This window comes from Micrasema longulum, unplaced genomic scaffold, assembly GCF_059751315.1.
Source record: "Micrasema longulum isolate JH-2025_06_02 unplaced genomic scaffold, ASM5975131v1 h1tg000411l, whole genome shotgun sequence".
In the NCBI taxonomy this organism is placed as follows: domain Eukaryota; kingdom Metazoa; phylum Arthropoda; class Insecta; order Trichoptera; family Brachycentridae; genus Micrasema; species Micrasema longulum.
Window position 1 is genome coordinate 40932 of NW_028277611.1, and position 21720 is coordinate 62651.

The 21720-nt window shown below is 33.4% G+C and overlaps 1 protein-coding gene across 3 annotated transcripts; it reads right to left on the reverse strand.

Annotated features, from left to right (window-relative positions):
• Positions 1 to 1709: 1709 nt before the first annotated feature.
• Positions 1710 to 20494, reverse strand: LOC148281765 (uncharacterized). 3 transcript variants are annotated; one of them, XM_088226129.1, is made up of 11 exons: positions 20238 to 20494; positions 19451 to 19604; positions 16934 to 17279; positions 15861 to 15893; positions 14091 to 14444; positions 12659 to 12813; positions 10902 to 11106; positions 8866 to 9121; positions 8476 to 8707; positions 6255 to 6345; positions 1710 to 4079 (listed from the first exon to the last, which is right to left on the reverse strand). In XM_088226129.1, the coding sequence occupies exons 3-11, from the start codon at positions 17252 to 17254 to the stop codon at positions 2445 to 2447; spliced, it is 3282 nt and encodes a 1093-aa protein (XP_088082255.1). In that variant the 5' UTR covers positions 17255 to 17279; positions 19451 to 19604; positions 20238 to 20494; the 3' UTR covers positions 1710 to 2444. The 3 variants fall into 3 exon arrangements, with proteins under 3 accessions (XP_088082255.1, XP_088082256.1, XP_088082257.1); XM_088226130.1 differs by having other exon boundaries at positions 20125 to 20480; XM_088226131.1 differs by lacking the exon at positions 19451 to 19604 and having other exon boundaries at positions 20238 to 20438.
• Between the last annotated feature and the right edge of the window lie 1226 nt (positions 20495 to 21720).

Consider the following 21720-nt stretch of genomic DNA (forward strand, 5'->3'; position numbering starts at 1 on the left):
TCTGAACACCGCATCCGATGACTGAAGTCTCTTTGGCAGTGCCCACACGCAAGAAAAAATTGCTGGTTGCTGAATGGGGAAAGCTGTCATCTATGTGCTAAAAAAAGGTAATCCAGAAGTACATACTATGTGCTTCATTAGATTAAGAAAAAGAGGGAATCGAAATCTTCACTGACTGCGATCAAACTGATTGGTCAAAATCAATCGGCAGAAATTATTACAAAACTTTTTAAAAACCTTGAAACTGTTTTGGGAAGTCACCAGATCTGTATATCCGACAGGACCTATATAACAGGGTCACGGATAGTAGTGAGAAGCTCCATTCGGTAATCATAGAGAGGGAGAAAGGGACAAGACCACAAGATTGTTGAATTGGATATCCACAGCAGCACGAAGGGGAATCAACAATATTAAAAACAAATAGGAAAAAAAAACGAACAAACCTCCTTGGTGTAGTGGTTAAGACGATTGACTCACACACGGAAAGTTCTGGGTTCGATTACCGATGAGAACAGAAAAATTAAATGTGATTTTTTCAAGCCTGGGTGTACTGTGCTGTAATCGGGCCTCAAGGCCTGTTGAAGTGCAAAAAATTTTTTTTTTTCATTAAATTTACCATGACCTGATAAAAAATGCGTCCAGTCCAGTGATCAGGGATAAAAAAGATATTAAGCGCTGACGGATTGAAGAAAGGTAACCTTCCTTGAAGGAGAAGAATCCCATCACGATTGCTAAGCATCAAAAAGAGCATTTATTGATGCTTGGCAATCATGACGGGTAAATAAAATGAATTTCCGGTTTTCGGGTAGCCATTTTTTCTATGTTTACTGTATTTCGACGCTACAGGGCTCTACTTTTAAATGTCAGCATAACCCATCGACGACAACTCGTGACGTTTAAAACTTAAAGATACATAAAAATATATTGAAAAAAAAATTGGCTCAGTTTGATATAAAATTAATCTAATATATAATAAAATAAATATATATATATATTAAAAAAAACCACTGAACTGCATCACTGAGGAACAAATTTTACAGGTACATAATATTATAATATTAATTATTTGTTAAATATCGATATTATTTATTTAATGGAAAGGGTAAGAATGGGAGAGAAAAGTAAGTATTATACTTAATTATTGATCCTCACTGCGCTATATTATTAATACCCAAAATCATATTTTGTTTTTTTTTTCAGGTACATAATATTATAATATTAATTATTTGTTAAATATCGATATTATTTATTTAATGGAAAGGGTAAGAATGGGAGAGAAAAGTAAGTATTATACTTAATTATTGATCCTCACTGCGCTATATTATTAATACCCAAAATCATATTTTGATTTTTTTTTCTTAAACATAATTATATTAACATTTAATTTAAAATACACAATTGTTTTGGCTTAGTGCAATAAGAGTAATAGAAAATATTGTAAAAAAAAAAAAACCACACATCATCCTCATTAGTGTGATGATATGTGATGAAGAGGAATGGGGTCTGAGACATGGCGTTTGAAATAACTACTTACACCAACTTTATTCCTATTTTTTTACAAAACTAGATTGTATTTTTTAAACCGAGAGTTATTATAATAGACAGTTATCGCTATCAAAATAATAAAAACACATTCATATTATTTTTTACATTACATTATGAAAATAATCATTCTTTTCAGGGGGGGTCTAGATTATTGGGAAGGAGGATTAAAAGCTTTGACAATATTTTTTTATTTTTACACAAGAATTTATACATGGGAACATACACGTATATTATATTATTACACTTGTTACAAAAATACATCACAATTAATAAATAAAGTTCAACCCACTATAATAGCCCACTGTAAATACAGTATTCAAGAAACTTAACAATAGTAAATATTATAGAAAGTGCACCTTTCTTAAGGCTCAAAATAGTTAAGTTAATATCACAAATCTTTAAAACTACCATTACAGCTGGTGAAAAATAATGAGAACAATCACATTTGGTAATAAAATAGACATGAACTGGGGCCTTATGCTGGAAAGGTGTGATTATTTACCACTTCTCACATGGCAGTTGTGAGTCAAGTGGAAATTTACTTTCTTGAAGAAAAGTCAAGAGCTTTCAACAAAAAATTGTAATATAAAAGACGATGAAAAATATTAAGAAAGCATTGGAATTTACTACTGTCAACGATCCAACTAAGTATCATCTTATGAATTTTTAAAGGTTTAAATGTACACTATTCCAACATGAGGACCCTAAGAACATTTTCACTAACATTTTTCAAAAAAATCTTAGTTTTGAGGTCAGCCGCATAACACAATGTTATTTTCTCGTAAAAAATAATACAATTGCAATAATTATTTTGATTTTATCGATCGCAAATGCACATTTTTAAGTATCGCTCATCTCGCAAGTCGACCAATTAAATACTTACCATAGAGAAAAAAAAACTAATCGAGTCTTTTTCTTTTCATCAAAACACCAAGTGGTACATCGTCATCACTATCGTCGGATAATGTAATAACACCAACGGACCTTTTTAATTCATTTGGTTCGTTATTATCTGGTAACACAAACTCACTGGCACAGTTTATTTCTTTAAGCATCTGCGATTCGTCGTTCATTTCAATGTCTTCGAGGTTTGAGATATCCAGAGAGTCTGCCATCATACTGTAGTAGCTTCGTAAGTCAATGTTCGATGGAGGAGGTGACTTGACTTCCGTTTCTGCGATCTGAAGAGGATCCGTCGCTTCGGTAGACTCTTCCACTTCACTCCCTACCGAGAACGTGGCACTTGTACCGGGAATCTCAGGGTCGCCAATATTCACCTCCGACAGGAGGGGCAGATCTATGTCAGCTGGAGAGATTTCGAGAAGTCTATGATCGGATGATAATGGTAAGGAGCCAATGGGACCATAATCGATATCCGAAATATTTATCAGTTGAGAAACAGGATTTTTTGCCGCGGGAACTAATCTAACTACATTGAGATTTTGTTTTTCATTAACATTGGACCGAAGAACTTTTGTTGTACACGTTGAGGGGTTTTGGACAAATTTATTTTTCTTTACAGAACAATCAGAATAATTACTCTCTGAGTCATCAGAATCTGTGAATTGACTTTCAGAGTCACTTTGCCTGTCAGGGTTGTACATAGTGTTTAATATTTTTGGTTTGATTGATGGGGCTGTAGCAACGACTGCATTTTCGTCAGGTAAATAGTCCCCATAATCGATTTTTTTTAAACGACGATGCATTGGAATTTTGTGCAAAATGTTCTTAACAGCATCTTTTGTCTTAGCTGGAACTTTTTTCAACATAATTATTTTCTTACCATTGATTGAATAAGTTTTGTTATCAATCTCTTCACTCGAAAGAAGGGTACCATCTTTTGAGGGTTCAGAATCAAATGTTTTAACAGTACTCACAGGTTGATGCGTTTTCATCGGCTTAACATTTGGCGTTTGTTTAGGGTTGAAATCTGAATTCGATTGATTATTAGAACAATTTTTTTTAGTACGGTTAGATGAATAAAATTTTTGAAAAATTTCTTCACTCGAAAGATTTAAACTTTCCATTGATGATTTAGATCTACGATTGGCATGTTCGAGGATTTTTTCAAACTTCTTGTAGGCGTCCTTTTTGTCAAAAATTAGTATCGGATCTTCTTGAGGAGCTGGATTTTGACGCGGCTTTATCATCCAATTTGGAAGATCACGCCTATATTTTGGGTTAGGTCTATATGAGAATTTTTTATTATCGGCAAATTTCATAGTTTCTGTAGGGAGCTTTTTATTCATGTTTGGTAAATTTAGTGTCGGGGGAACAGCGGCCGTCTGTAACTGGCTATTCATTTTCTGAACATCCTTCTTGTTGGAGAGGATAATTGGTTTCTGATGGCGTCTGAATTCAGCAAGGTCTTGTCCTGATGAAGAGTCGTATGTTACCTTATCGGTGGATATTGTTTCTTGACATTCTTTCATTTGTGGTTCTGTGTTTCCTAATACAAAATAAGAGTCGGTATTTACTGGGACCTTCACACTACCGGCATCGGAACTATTTTCTCTCTGTTTAACACCATGTGGCTGTAACAAAAATAAAACATGAACAAGTAAAAATTAATAACAATAGAAAGGTTAAGTCCCGCAGTAGAATTACAAACTCCCTGATCAACCATATTTTTTGGTGAGATAGAACACCAGACATAATTTTGACCCTTTGAACTCTTTTAGACTCACTGTTTAAACTAGCACAGAATTAAATTCTTGCAAAAGGATAGAAAAGAACTTTACCAGAAAATTTATTTACCAACGGAAAAAAACTGTTTGTAAGTAACTTCATCTACTTTATTACAAAATTGATAATATTAATTTAGGTGTGGTCAAGTCTCTGACGAACCTCGGAGTTATCGTGGATTGTAAACTTACCTGTAATGATCATATTGATACTATGATTAGTAAGTCCCTAAAACTTTTAGGCCTTGTTAGCAGAACATCTAGTGCCTTTAATATTATTTTTTTATTTTTTTTATCTAGCTAATATGTTCACAGTTAAAGCACTCTATTGCTAACCTCTTCGTCCTCTTTTAGAATATGCCTCTGTGATCTGGTTTCCCTTCTATGTAGGCCGGATAAATTATATCGAATCGGTGCAACATCGTCTGCTAAGAAAAGTAGCATAGATGATTAGCCTCGAGAGGGGAGACTACACTTATGGAGAAATGAAAACCTCAAGTCTACTAAAACGTAGAAAATTGACTCCATATTTATGATTAATTTACTAAATGGCTTCATCATTACTGTAACAAGTGGCATTCAATATTCCAATCCGCTGATTGCGAAATAATAATGTGCTGTTACTTGATCAGCACAGCACAAACTATGACTGGCATGCACCAATGTCCCGATTGCGTCGGATTGTAAACTCGAGACAAGATCTAGAGTTTTGTGGTGTAAATCTCTTTAGATTTAAACAATCACTAACATAGACCAGATCTTGTCTTGAGTTAATTATTATTTCATTTTTGTCCTAGCTTTAATTTTCTTAAGTTGTATTTTATTTTAATTGTACCTGTTGTGGAGTGAAGTGGACTTCATAAGTCTGTAAATAAATATCAATTTTTTTTCTCCGTACGGTATTTTTAAAAACACAATCCGGGCGAGGGCGGACCAAGTTTCCCCATCATGTTTTGTAAAACTACACCGTTCCTTTTCACCCTCCTTAGATACACTTTTCTCTCTCTTGGCTAAGAAAAATGACTTTCCATCTTATTTTGTCATCAAAAAGGTTACGCAACGGGCCGGCTATTTTTCAAACATTGAACATAAGTTTTAAAAATTTATTTGTTTGTTTCGTATTTTTAAATAGATTAATCAAATACTTTTTTCTCCGTTTACGGGAGAGGTTAATTTTTTCTCCAATCATCACCATTCCCTTTTCACACCTAATGGTGCATAGGGCACTGCATTGGTACACCAATCGCAATGTACCTTGATCATTTTTGTTACACGAAGGTGAGATGTTTAGTCTTACGCTACCTGGGCTGCGATTATGAACGCCTATCTTCATTGGTATATACTGAGACGGTATAAACTATTATCGATATTTATGTACGAAAGTGTGTATATTTGTATGAAAATTCAAAGTATATTCGTCGGTAGCGTATAATTTAACATGTTTAGAAAAAAAAATGTAAACATACTATATTTTTCATACAGAAAACTCAAATTTACTTTGTAGATAAAATTAAAGCTTAATTTTTACTTTCCATCAGAATACGTACCCAGGGACTCTGAAATATTCTAGTATGAAAACACCCTTCAAAATAAATATTTCATATCAGCCATGTTGGGAATCGAACCCGAGACCTCTTGAATGGTGAGCAAACGCGCTGACCACTACAACACGAGGCCGACGTTTTTCTCCAATAGATGGTAACATTATCATTTTCTTTTATTTATTATTATTTCGGGCGTATTTTTATTTCGGGTGGGTGGCTTCTGCCAAAGGAGAGTTCTAAGAGCCAAAAAAAGTAAAAATTCTACATAATTGTCCAATAAGAATGAAATGAGATACTAGAAATACTTAAAATAAATAGGTTGAGAACAAAAAATAATGTAAACATCTCGTGATCAGTGTTGATGAATGTGTGTTCCCTTCTATTATATATAACATCCAATGAATAAATTACAAAATAAAAAAATAAATATTATGTGTCGTTTTTAAAAAAACTGAGAAAACAAATGACTTTTTGTACTAACATTGGAATTGGTAAGTTGATCATGTTCAATCAACATGTATGGAAAGCTTTGTAGAATCATCCAATCAAGATCAGTCATATGTGTTCTGAATCTGTAAAAAGACGAAAGAATAGTTTTTATAAAGTTGAAATTGGTACTTATTAGGATCGGGAAACTTAAAAACACATTTTTTAAATTCAAGTTTATGAGGTGTGTTCAGAAAATAACGGGAATTTTTTGATTTTGCGGGTTTGGAAACTCCGATTGTCAAGTATTTTTTTTTATTATGTTGGTATACAAGCCCCTGAAGTATGCTAAAATTTTCAGCAGCATTAATTGTTTACTTTGTCTGTGGCAGCTGCTTAGGTTAGACAGGCGCCGTGGCGCAGTTGGTTAGACGGCTATCTGTGAAACTGGCGTCGCGGGTTCGATTCCCGCCAGTTGCAAGAAAAAAATCCAAGAAAGATTTTTTTCTCAATTGGTCTGGGTGTTGTGGTGTATTTTTCATTACCTTCTTCCATATCCCCTCTATCCCACCTGCTGACAAGCCTCAAAATAGAGGCTTAGCGGGTTATTCCTTAAAAAAAAAAGAAAAAAAGACGTGTTTTTATGAGCTCGGCGATTTTTATTTGTTAAAAAAAATGGATCAAAGAATTTGTATCAAATTTAGTGTAATAAATTAAATTTTGAAAATGGTTATGAACGATCGCCGAATCACAGTCAGAAAAGTTGCTGATGATGTTAGCATATCGATTGGCGATTGGCTCATGCCATGAAATTTTTTCAAAAGTTTTGGGTATGAAACGCGTGGCAGCAAAATTTGTTCCAAATTTTTTGAATTTTGAACAGAAACAGCGGCAAATGGAAGTTGCTCAGGTGTCACTAAATGAAGTCAACGGCGATGCAGAATTACTGAAATTTTTTATATTTTTTTTATTAATAAACAAATTAAAATACAATATTACAACTAAATACAATTTTTTACAATAATCAAATACATATATTTACATTAACGTTTCCCATTACGTAAAAGAAATAAACAATTCTTGTGTACATAATGGGGAGTGACGTCTTACAATAGATTATTTTATTTTAATCAATAGTATTTTTAAAATAACATATATAAATTACAAAAAAGATATTAAAAATGTTTTCAATCAGTGTTACATAAAGAAGAATTATAGATGTATTTTTTTACTTCTTTCTTAAATATATTGTATTCCTGACTGTACTTTTTATTATCTTTGTTCATTTCATTAAAGAAAAATATTCCTCTGTAAGTATAATGATGTTGTGCAGTAGTTGTTTTTAATTTAGGAATTACGATATTACCACCTGTTCTAGGTCGCGTACTTACGTTTTGAGACCTAGAAATACTACAATTTATTTTATCTTTATATATTTGAAGCAAACAATTCTTTTTATATAGCAATTTTATATCTAAAACCTAAATTTTTTTAAATAATTGAACACTGGGAAAAGTAGACGTTTTTTTCAAAATAACTTTTATAATTAATTTTTTTATTTTTTCAACTGGTAAAATATTGGTTTTAAAAGCACCACCCCATCCGATTATTCCGTACTGTAATATGGATTGGGCGAATGCAAAGTAAATTGATTTTAATTTTTCGATGGTTAATATATTCCTTAATCTAATAAATACATATATAAGTTTTCTCATTCTATTTACAATATTATTTATTTGCTCCTTCCATTTTATATTTTTATCAATTATAATGCCTAAACATTTAATGCTATTTTTTTCAGTAGAAATGTGTTATAACACGTAACAAAACATAAGTTTATGGATATGACGTTGAAACTAAGGCTCAATCGTCCCAGTGGAGGCATTCTAGATCGCCAAAACGAAAATCATGTATACCAACATAATAAAAAAATTGACAGTCGGACTCTTCAAACCCGCGAAAACCACCAAAAGTAAAACAAAATGGTAAAGGCTATACGTAATTTGAAAGAAAATTATGTGTTTTCTTTTACATTTCATGAATAATTTTATTTGATTACAAGCCTTCAAAACGAAATGCCAAGTAGATGAAAGTGGGCATTTTGACACCCCTTCTGTTCCCATTCAATTGAGGAATAATGCTGCTAAAGCTGCTAGTGATATTCGTGCAGCTTACAGATAAGAAGCAAAATAATTGACAAGGTTAGTGGCGATATGTAAAATTATTAATAAGTAAAATATTTAGCATTAATTAAAAGGTAAAATAATAGCAAATACCTGGTTTTGGGTGTCAAATTGCATAAGGCGTTGACATATATATTTCTCCAGCGATGGTATAGACTATTCCCCGATTGGACAGTGAAATAAGGAAGAAATTTCTTCGCAATGTTTTCCCATACTGGAGACGAAGCTGCTAATACAGAAGCATTCTCATTAGGACCCTGTAACTCCTCATCAGATGCGAGAAACTTGACTAAAAGAAATGATATGTCTTCTTCGCTCAATGTTTCTGTAAAGAAAACACGACGCATGTTTAAATTGTAAAAAAGATTTTTTACTTGTTTATTTTTAATTAGTAACTTATATGTAAATATAAGTTATCACATCATTATTGCTAATTGAGTTTAAAATTGGACAAACAATATGTTAATGAGTAAATGTAAATACCAGATGAATTTAATCCACACGCAAACTCTGACATTTCTAGATCTTCAAGATCATTTTCATAAGTTTCGTATACACATAAATTTTTGCTAATTTCATCGTAGGCTATTGTTTGGAATGGTGCACTATCTTCGCCTATCGTTTCTGCATCACCGCTTTTTGATTCCTCTTGGAGAGAACCAACTTCGGGTTCAGCTAAAGGTTTTTCAATGCTGGAATGAGATTCCTCTAGGTTGTTTTCATCATCGAGGGGAAAACTCTGAAAACAAAACAAAAAACATTAAAAAATACAACATATAAAAAAAATTGTCTCATCTTTTTCTTTTCCTTAACGTGCTTCAACTTTTCTACTACCATTTTTCAAAACATTCTTCTCCATAATAATTATAAACTTATTTAAAACGCAAACAATAATTACATCAAGCAAACGTCAACTGTCGGAATAAAGAGGGTATTCGGGACGTGCTGGAAACGACGGAAGTCACATTTAATATTGTTTTAATTGCTTATGTTTTTCTAATATTTAATAGTATAGGTCCTTGGTATATGTGAAAGCCAAGGGCTGAATCCATAATAAAGGCGATTTGTTCCACTTTCGGGTTCGGCCTTGGCTATACCAAGGAAAATGTAGAATTGGATTTTATTTGGATAATTTTATGTTGAATTTAAGTATTTTGTGTATGTTTATTATGTTGTGTATTCATTGTTCATTCTTGTATGTTGCGCGCCGCGCGGCATACTGTCGACTAAACCCGCGTGCGGGCAGACGCCGCTATTTACGTGGCCGTGGGCAGAGTGAGAGTGGGGGAGGCCGGGCGAGTAATCGCGCGTACCCCCACTCAGTGGCAGTGTGCCGCGAGGGCCTTATAATGGGTACACTTTAAAATGAACGTCAGTTCGCTTAAGACACATAAAAGCTCTTTTCAGGGCTGAGGTTGACTTAGCGGTCAGCGCTTTCTCGGTGCGCCGGGCTCTCAGGTTTCCCGTTTAAGCCGGGCGGGCCGATTGAGTGGAACCGGGGAGACGAAGCCACCCCCCCCCCCCTGTAACGGGTCGGTTACAGAGGGATTTTTAGTTCTAGTAAAATACCACCTTCTAAATGTGTGAACACTAGAGATGGGCATTTTGGTTTTGTTATAAGATTAGCAGTAACAATTAGACGTAGTTATGCAGAAAGCGTCCAACCTTAAAAATGCTAAAAATGAGTAATGGCAGTTTCGATAGCAAAATACGATATCTTCATGTGCTGAAAACGTCCAAGCTCTAAGTGGTATACTTCATTTGCCAATTAAAGAAATTTCTAACCCACATCACGGATATCACTGTTATATTAACTTTAAAAAGGTCCAAGTGGTTTGACTGTTTTCTGCAGCTTTTTTTTTTTTAATTGGCAAAAAAGTTTAGCACTTGGAGCTCTTAAACTCGTTTTTAGCATTTTGAGGGTTGAACGCTTTCTGTATAACTACGTCCAATTACTGTTTCACAAATCAAGCTGTTTTGTGAAGACATTTAAAAAATTACAGTTTAGTGCAGTGTGCGACCCGCCCCCCCACAAATAGATTTTTGCAAGAATAGATATTAATTATATTTGTATGTCGTACGTCTGGAAACAATGATGATTATTTTGAATGGTCTTTAGCTGATAAATATATTTTTATAAAACCGTAGGAAACACACTAATAGTGGATATCTTTATGGCGTTCTATCCTCTCTGCCTACCCTTACGGAGAAACAGCATTATGGTTTGTTTGTTTGTTTGTTTAGGTAGGTGCCAGAGTGAATAAATCTGTAAATTCATATACAAATTGACAAATAAAGAATCAAAACCCAATCTGAAAAGATTCATTGTTCTTATTCTGAGAAATGGGGGTCAGTGCTCTATATAAGCTCCTGACGTCACTGGGACCTGTGTAGATCTATCGTGACGGGTCTTCTTAATTAGTTCTTGCCCGGCAACCGAGGGGAGGGCGGGTGGTCTTATGTTGCTAAAGCTATTGGTCAATCTGTTACAAAAGGAGGATAATTTTGATTGTACATACCTTGGAATAGTTCTTCATGGGTTGCATCAGTAAATTGGGATGCCTTTTGACAACTATTTTCTCAAGATCAGTCGGCACGCAGTAAATGAAATCGCTATCACTATCAATAAGCGATATAAATTTACACATCCGTGTTTCAGTCATATTCAATATGTATCTCCATCGCTTTCTCATAAGTTCAATTGTAAAATTTGTGTTTTTTATTCTGAAATTCCCGGTTCATAAATATTTCACGTTGTTTGAAAATGACATAAATAAAATACATATTTATAAAATTTAGTCTGTTTTTTTGCACCACAACAGGTCAGAAGGCCCAATTACAGTGGTCAATTACAACACAAAAAATCCAGGCTTGACAAAAATCGCATTTGATTTTTGTATTCTTACCAGGAATCAAACCCAGAACCTTCCGTGGGTGAGCCAAGCTTCTTAACCACAACACGGCGGCCTCTGTGGTGTAGTGGTCAAGATGCTTGACTCACACACGATGGTTCCGGGTTCGATTCCCGGTGAGAACACAAAAATTAAATGTGATTTTTCTCAAGCCTGGGTATTCTGTGATGTAATTCAACACTTTAATTGGGCCTCCTGGCCTGTTGTGGTGAAAAAAATAAATAAATAAAATAAAAATAACACCACGGAGGGTGCTGTTTTCTTTCTTTAATTTTATGTAACAGTGTTTTTTTCATAACATTTCATAAAATTCAGTGATTTTATTTTGTTTTTTTATTTGTTGTATTTCTGAAATAGTTTCACACGTTACGTCAGAGGTTCTTTTCTGCTTATTCTCGGTCAGTTCTGCCGATTAGTCCGTTCACAAAAAATATTTTTTGTATCCAATTTCCCGTAGGGCTGAAGTTCCTCGTTGAACTATTGGTAATACTGTCTCTTGGCAAACTATGAGGAGAGATTTGTTGGGAAACGTGGCCAAAATTGAAGCGATGGGTTGCACTACGTAGCTACTAGTCGCGGGGACATTTGTCAGATATCATTAAAAAAAATTACATGTATATTTTTATTATTTCAAACGTAGTAAAATCAAACTCATTAAAAAAAAACTTTTCTTTTATTTTGATTTAAAGTTGTATCCTGCTGAAAATAACACCCCGTTATAAGTAGAACTAATAAACCCATAGGTTTTAACCAATTCTTAGTAAAACAATTTATCTTTGTGAGATTCTATTGAATTATTTCACATACAGTACAATTTTTCTAGGAACTCGAAAGTTCGTGCTGACTCCCAAATTGCATGCACAAATTGTCGATTTTAGTTTTGTAAATCAACTTTTAAGAACAACATATGCAGTATTACACCTATCAGTCATTCAAAGTTAAAATCATTTTTATATTTTTTACATAAAAAAGCTTATATTATACACTATCAACCAAGAAATAAAATTAATTCTTGAAGAACGTTCTTATAAAAACGGCCCTATAGAAAATGCCTGAAAATCTTATTTAATAAGATTCTTATTTATGTTATAATCTTTACTTTTACAACGTTTTATTTACATCTCATTATACGGATATGTTTCGTAAAATTATGATAATATTTTAATTGAGACGAGTTGTGGTCCCATGGGTGGTGTCATGGACTCCGGATCAAGAGGTCCGAGGTTCGAATGCCGTTCTACCACAAATGTTTTCCAATTTCCTAACAGTGTTATTTATGAATATCTGGGTAAATCATAAGAACGCAAATATTTATTTTTAGATTAAAAAATTTATAATAACAAAAAATAAATAAAATTACTTACTGATTGTATTCTGCGGTTAACTTTTCCCACATTTGCCATCTTTCGAAACCCTTATTTTTAATAGTTAATTTCCAAACGAGTGGATAGTTTTGTGTCAATTTTGTTAGCAAATAGTTATCAATATTATAATCCAATTTAAGTTTTGCATAGCTTTCCTGAAATATAAAAACTAGTTATAGTAGGGTCGCAGTGAGTCACATCTTGCTGGAGAGTGCACCGAGAACGCCTAGTTGCATTCCACCGGCAACACTACTGACCAGTCCGACTTGTTAGCGTCCAAGTCGCAAACCCCGGGCAATGGGATCACCTAGTGCATAGGGCACAGCATTAGTACTCCAATCGCTCCATATCACCGGTCATTTCTAATAGACATTAAGGCAAGATGATCGGTCTCACGCTTGCAGCGGCTATGCGATACTGCGGTAAATTGTAGTTGAACATTTACTTATGACAAAACTATAACATACATTTTCCTGCTTTTTACACCGAAATGTTCAGGACCTATTTTTCTTCATACAAATATTCCCCCCAATTAATGTTTTTTACATTTTTCATCGCCCCAGTTTTACGCTTAAAAATTTTCGGAATTCATTTGTCAAAAAAGCCAAAATTATGTCATAATAATGATGCCCCGGCCCGCGCGCCACCGCGTATGCCGCGCGAATAAAGAACAAAAACAGGTAAACTAACAAAGGATAAATTATTGTCTTAACCTAAATTCAAAGCAGGTGCAGTGTAATTAACCTTTTTGTTTAAGTGTCTTCCTTTAGGGTTGTCTTAGTTTTAATTTGAACCAAAAACGTCATATTGACTTTTAAAAATCATGATACGCAGTTGACAAATGTTTAGGAACAATGAAGTTTTAATATTATTAAATTGCGATGTTTAAAACACAACAATAGAAATATTTAAAGTTATAAAAAAGATGGTTTTGAAAGTTGTCATAAATGTAGAAAAAAAATTTCCGCAATCTATATGACAGTTGTTTTAAGTAATGCCATAGAAAAGAAGTGATACCAAATTAATAAAATTTCCCAACATTTAGGGGGAAAAATATTGATGTTATTTTATGCAAATTCAAAATTCTATTTTTTTTTATTTACACACAAAGTAATTTTAATACGCACTTTTTAAATCAAATAAAAAAAACAGATTACATAATGTTGTTTTAAAAAAATATAAAAATAATTTTAGTGAAATTATTAAATTTTTTTTTTTTTTTTTTACAATTTCCACTTATCACCGTTTTTACCATTTTTCTGGAAGTATATTTACACTATAGTGTAGCAAATCATTTTATTTTGATGTAATTCCTATTTTTTCCATACATTTTTCATTTCCTCACTTTAGCGTTTTCCTCAGTTTCACACTTTTTTTCTTACTCCCTTGAAAAACGTAAAAAGGGGGTTTTACTGTAATTTAAATAACTTACCAGTAAACAGTTGATGGTATCATCATCAAAGGAAGAGTCTCTAGAATCACAGAGTTTATCTAGGATTTCCCACACAGTTAATAATTTAGTAGCATCCACAGAGTATTTTTTTTGAAAATATTGATATATTATCTTGGTTTTGTTGGTCCAAAATGTGTTCAGTACTTTTGGGAGAATATCTGTATTTTCTTTCGAGTTCATGATCTTTGAAATGAGGCCCCAATCAAACTGAGGATTTTCAATGGCATTCACATCAAAATGATATTGACAAATGCTCATGAAAACGAATGCATCCCAGACTTCATATTCACTTTGTTTTGATGTTTTATTTTCTGAAGAATTTATCAAATCAATCTGAAACATAAAAAAAAATGTTTTTGGTGTAGAAAAGACCCAGTGTATTTTATTATTATTTTCTCACAGAAAACAAAACACATTTAATAATATTTATACAGACATTACAATATATAATTTATATCGCACATCTGCTAAAGTATTCATAATAAAAAAAAGCAGAAATTCCAGGAGAGCTAAAAAACAAAATAAACACATCTTAAAGCCACATTTAAAGCAATGCTGATGTGTCATTTATATTCAGATTTATCTTAAAAAATGCTGTAAATTTCTTTATGAAAATGTCGATTGAAATGTAGATTTTTTTTTTAATATAACACTATTTAAGAATGGCAGCGTTCAAGTAAGTGTAAGTTTGTCATACAGCCATTAAGCAAATAAATCGTAAAGCTTAAATGATGTTAATTTTATAATACACGAGCTACTAACTTTTTTTCTATAATAATAATAGCTATAAATATGCCTGTGGCAAAGATCTACATTTCGCTGAAAACCGCACATAAATAAGTCCAGTAATTATTCAGCTCATCATGGACACACATACGAACATTGCCTTTTATACATATAGATGAGACTTTTTTGATAATTTATGCTGCATACTTAGCTAAAAATCTTTTTTTTAAAAATGATAATTAAAAGGTAATAAACTGGACATAAAACATAAAATCTTAATAAAAATTAATATATTCTTGAGTGAATTCATAATTGCAAGTCAGATGGCAGAAGGCACCATCTGTATTTTTAAGTTTTTAGTGTGCAACAGTTTTAATAAAATAGACAAAAAAAAGGCACCGATGTTTAAGAAGGTAATCAATTATTGAAAACAGGACAAAACACAAAAATATTTTAGTATGCAGACTGATCAGGGTCGAATTTCAGATCTCCTGAACATTGATGGTCCCTCTGCCATCTGGCTACCGAATAATATATGTTTTATTTTAAGGTTAAATTAAAACATATTTCAATTTGTTGCAACAGACAAGGAAAACATTTTTGAGAAAGAAATATGGAAGTCTAGGCATTTACAGGGCTTATGACCTGTCATTGGCTGGTTTAAGTTGCCACTTTACATACTGTGTGTAACATTCACCATTCTGCCTATGTTTTAGCATCCATATTTCCTTAACTCTTCCACCTGTTGACTTTTGTAAAGTAAAAGAGCTGAAACCTTTATCACGCGGGTGAGGTTCGTCTGGCTGAACCAATTCACCTACTAGGCAACGCCTGAAAACAATTTTCCAATTTTTATACTTCTCCTTTTGGCAGTTAGTTTAGTTTTGTACCAACAATGTTTTGAGTATGTCCAAATGTTTGTAGACCAGACAGTCTGCAAACATTTGGACATGCTCAAAACATTGTTAATACATATTTGTTTATAAAAAATATAAAATAAAAAAATAATAATATTACACTCACCGAGAAATAAGTTTTAGCTGCAGACGGCCTATTCTAAAAACAAAACAAAACAAAAAGATTTTAATAAAACACAAAACTTATTAAAAGGATTCGAGACATTCATTTGAATTTATTAGAGAGTATTACTATTTAGCCAGAACCATGCAGTTTATATGACTATACTTCGCAAAAGGGATGACTCAAAAAGACCATTGACCACAATCTATCCTCACAATTCTTAACATATACAATCTCATAAAATTTATAAAGACACAAATAAGGATTTATTTATTTATTCTAGGTAATTTTCCCAGCACCATTTTTGTGAAAACCCACTACATAAATATATTTTTTAGCAGACTGCCGTTTAATTGGTACAAAAGAATTGTTTTTAAAAGTAAGTCTGCTATTATGATGCATGAAGTAATATGATCAGTCACACTTCAGTCGACAGAAAATGAAATATTACAGTGTTGTAACCCACTTCTTAAACTAATATTTCTTGCAGACTTTGGCAAGGATCGTAGTCAGAAACTCAAGTATGGTAGGCGAACGCGCCAACCACAACACTACGAGGTGAAGAAATTTCCACTCAAGTCTCTTTTTATGGATTTTTACCTGACAGTAAAAAGAGCCAAAAGCCTGAGTGTTTTAGTCATCGAGTCAAAAACTCACGTCCGGGGTTATGGTTCTATTTCACACACAACAATATTTTTCGTCCGCCCGGGCACAAAAATAAAGTAAATAAATAATGAATTTTTTTTTCAAAGGAATAACCCGCTAAGCCTCTATTTTGAGGCTTGTCAGCAGGTGGGATAGAGGGGATATGGAAGGAGGTAACGAAAAATACACTACAACACCCAGACTAATTGAGAAAAAAATCTTTCTTGGATTTTTTTCTTGCAACTGGCGGGAATCGAACCCGCGACGCCAGTTTCACAGTTGGCCGTCTAACCAACTGCGCCACAGCGCCTGCCTAGTAATTAAACTGATTAAATATAGTTCCTGCGGCTTAAAACTTATTTGAGATGATGACATGAATGGGCCAAGACTTAACATTAAAAATATAAAAAAATGGTAAATAAAACACGTACATTTTTTCCTCTTTTTTTTCTTTTGAGTTCCTCCAGTAAAAAATCACACTCTTCCAAGTATGGGAAATCTGATCTATAAATGCGCCCGAGTTTGGCTGCTTCCTTTTTATTCAAATTGATCTGTTTTATTTGGCGTTTGAGAGAAGCAATCCATACGGTAAGCTCCGACTTATTGCATCCAATTGTTTCAGCCAGACTCTGAAACATCGCACACCTGACCCCATCCGCATTTGATTGCATTCCTCGTTTCCATAATAGAGGCAGACCTTTGAAATGCTGGATTGTTTCCAAGCACTTTTCTCGTGTCCAAACAAAAACCATTTTGAATGAATGCGGAATTTAAATTCTGGAATGAATATTTGTCAATTATTTAATTTGATAGTCTTCAGATTGTATTACATGGGTCAGAAAATGCTACAAGATCTTGCGCAAGACAACTGACACTATATTATTCTGCAATCAACACCGGGATCCCAAAATAACATGGATCGTGAACCTCACTTAAAATCAGTACTTCCAGAAAAGAAAGGCAAGTGTAAAGTTTAAAAGTGCAGAAAAAAAAATAAGACCGAGGATAAATAAAGTGACGCAAGCAAAAACGAATGACAGTTGAAGTTGACAGTTAACGAGATAACAGGTGTGGGAGGCACGCGTCTTGATAAAAAATATTTGTTGAAAAATAGGATGTTTCTAATTTCTTTGAATTAGACCTAAGATTTCACCAAATTTTTAAAATTTCATTGGGTGAAATCTTGCACAAGATCTTGTACCATAATTCTGACATAAACACATTAATAAAGATTTCGACTCTACATCCTCTTTTGCACCGGACTGTTGTCCTTGAAACAGTTTTTAGGGGCTGGTATGAATAAACGGATCGTCAACGAGGACTCCCGTTTCTCGCCGGACCGTTTTCACAGTATAAATACGGCCATTGACAAAGGCACTGAAAAAACGAATACACGCCCGTTGCAAAAACGGCAGTTAACAATGGACCTTACTATACGAATTAGATGGAAGAATTGGAGAAATGCAGCAGAATAATGTGCAAACATAGAATGGTGAATGTCACAGAGGGTGTAAAGAGATCACTTGAACCAGCTATGATGACAAGGTAACTAACTCATTTAGTGTAAAGTAAGCACTTTTATATTACTATTTTCATTTACTCAGCACAATTATTGATTTACTAAGATTAATTTCTGCCTTCAGACATTCATCGGAATGAATAGAATAATGCATTCTATTATTTTTATTGAAATGATTTATTTATAGTAAGTATTTACACCTTAGAGATATCTTAGCAAACATACACTCACTTTACACTCAAGTATATACCAAACTATGGCTATGCAATGCAACTAAATATGACAGAGAAGAGATAAATTAATTTTCTGTATTCATTGGCTTTTGAAACGTCTTTTTTTCATACCCGGGCAGTCGGAAATAGCAACATACCTAGCATGATAAATAAAAAAGTTTACTGCCATTGAGATTTTTAGTACAAATAAAGAGGAAAACAATTATGCCTTTTTGTGCAATGAGAGGCTGTTCTAACAGGTCTGAAAAAACTATGTGATCAGCAGTATTTATGACTTTATTATTACAGTATTTATGAATTAGCTTATTTTTAAAAATAAATATTTATTAATATTAATTTTAGAAAATAATTAAGAAAAGATGTACAACTTGGCTTCTGTCGTTTATTTACTACATTTGAGGCCTTATTGTAAAAACTGGTTGTGCATTTATAATACAAAGTATCGTCCATCGCTGGCTACTACTTTCTCCTATCTTTTGGGCAGCGTACGATTCCCGCGTTGAAAAAATTAGTTATCTTTTCAAGCGGTCCACGAATTGATCCAACTTTTTTTTATAAGACCTAGTCAAAAGTGCTGGTCAGCCAGGCCGTGTGGCATTAATCGAAACAAGTGATAGTCAGAGGAAGCAACGTCTGGAGAATATGACGGGTGGGGTAGGACTTCCCATTTCAACGTTTCCAAGTATATCTTGACCACTTTTGTGACATGCGGTAGAGCATTGTCATGCTGCAAAATGACTATTTCATGTCCCTCGTTGTATTGAGGCATTTGTCTTTCAATGTTTGGCTTAAACGTATTAATTGCATTCAATAACAATCGCCACCGATTGTTTTACTTGGTTTTTACAGCTCATAATACGTACGCCGAGCTGATTTCACCAAATAAAGAGCATGACATTAGAGTCATGTAAATTCGGTTTGCATTTGACGTGGATTTTCTGCGTTTGGAGTTATCGTAATGGACCCATTTTTCATCCCCAGTCACAATGTGATGCAGTTATCTCTTCCGTCATTGCCTTTCAAGCGACTGTTTACAAGCAGACAAAGCTTTTGCTGCAAATCGCCAACGTCGGGGGGACCCGACAAGGAACCAGAAGAAGACTTGTTAAGGAATAACTCTATTTATTATACGTCAGTGACTTTCAGCATGATTCACAACTGTATCAGTACCTACCTACTTAGATTTATAAAGTTACCTTATCAATGAACACCTCTGTCAGAAATTTAAAGATGGTAGTAGAACGCAAAGATTATCAAAGTTATGGTTCTCTATTTTCCCCTTCTGGGGAATGCCGAGATGTCAGATAGCTAAGTAGAAATGATGGTATTACATAAATCATTTTTCTCCACCTAAAATAAATGTAGGTATCATTAGCTGACAAATATCTGTGACAAGTAATTTATAAGCAGATGAACATTTTATAAAAGGAAAAACTTTCTGCCTCCCACTGATTTACTTGGTGGTAAACATTGTGCAGAGGCAGACAAAAATTCAAATGGCTGGATGATGTGGAAAGTGACATGACAGCAATTGGCCTGACAAACTGGAAAAAAGCCGCAGGGAAGAATAGACATATTTTGGAGGAAGCCGGGGCCCTCAAGTTGTGGGTTACAACGGGCTATAGCACCACTGATGATGATGATAAACTATTGCGCAAGTTCACTAAATTAATGATCAACAATAAATTTTATATTAGATTTCACAACATTTGTAACAAGCAGTAACGAAAAATAGGGAGTCACGTAAAGGTAAATATCAACCCGTTCTGTTTGACAAATAGAAAAACTTACTGCACATAACCTAAAAAGACCTAACATATTTTACTACAAAATACTCCACATCAAATTAAATATTGTTTTAAGAAAAAACCTTATTTGGTTATTGATGAACTTCAAACAATTTATCCTTCGCACACGTGTACAGTTCACAAGATGCAAAAATATCTATAAAACTGAGAGTTTACCGAGTTGCATACAACTTACTGTAATCGTCTGTAAACGTAAACGTCAAAACACTAGGCCGGATGGTCAGACTAAGAAAATAAATTACACAATTTCAACAAATGTAAACCCACTAAAGAAACAACCAGAAAAACTACGTTTTTTCTAGGCTGAACATTTTAAGTATCACCTCAATTTAAAATATCTACATATTGATTTGCTAACGAAATACAGGTCAAAGACGAATCTTTTGAATGACATTAGGACCAGAGATTGATTACGACCACAGATTATACTATTACGACTTAGGGCATAGAACAGAGCATAGACTACAGTCCGATTGAGTTCGATTGTGTAGTCTATGGATGGGATTCTTACCTTATAAATTCTTACCCAACTCATCATCATCATCGTTCCCTTATCCACGCTCATGCTGCATAGGGTACTGCATCGATACTCCAATCTCAGCGTATCTCGATAATTTGCCCTACAGAAATATGAAACCACGAAGCAAGTATGGACCATTTATTTTGCTAATTAAATTATTATTATTATTCGTTATAGGCAGGCAGCCTTTGCTGATCCGTCTATATATCGTGTACTGATTTTTGTCTGCATTTTTCCTCTCTCAAAAAAGCATCCAAATGGTTTATGAACTGGTTGACCGAAATGGAAAGGACAATGAGGAAGTACAGTGGTTTTTTTAAAAATTTTATTTGTTAATAGACTGTTAAACTAAGTCAATTTTTTTTTTTTTTAATTTTTATATATCGTATTATCGACGCTACGATTTTTCAAAGTTTTGTATTTCTGAAATAACTCCGCGTGTAACGTCAAAGGTTCATTTCCGCTTATTCTCATTCAGTTCTTCCTATTGGTCCAGAAGCGACAAGCAGACCGGAAATCTTCCATAGCTCTTAGATTATAGGTTGATTCACATGAACCAGTGACGTCATTTTAAGTAGTGCGTTTTTATCAAAATATTTATTATTATTTTTTCTGTACATTTTCAAGAAACTTTGCCAAACAATTTAATACTCTTATTTTTACCCCGCGTAAGAAAAAAATTTTTGTATCCAATTTCCCGTAGGGCTGAAGTTCCTCTTTACAATATATTTCAGTCTGAAACTACTATGCTGAAAAGAAAGTTTTTCTTAAGATTGAGGTGGAATCGGGGACGAAAGAGCTTTTAGTTATAACTCCGTAAATTGGCGTTGGTGAAAATTGCCTTTATTTACAAAATTTAAAATTTGCTTTGTTAAATATGTTTTTAGCAATAGTTTTGTTAGTTCTTGATTATTATTTTCAGTTGCAATAAATTATGTTCCTTTTATTTTTTATGTCTACTTACCTAATATATTATGTTTTAAGTTTTATTTTTTACTCCGTATTTTTGCTTGTTTTTATATAGCTACTGACATAAGCTTGTCAAATAAAATAAAAATTACCTGGTACCTAGTTTCAAAAATCTATTGACACGAATTTCGAATGCAGAATTTCAAACAAATGGATAAAATATAATTTT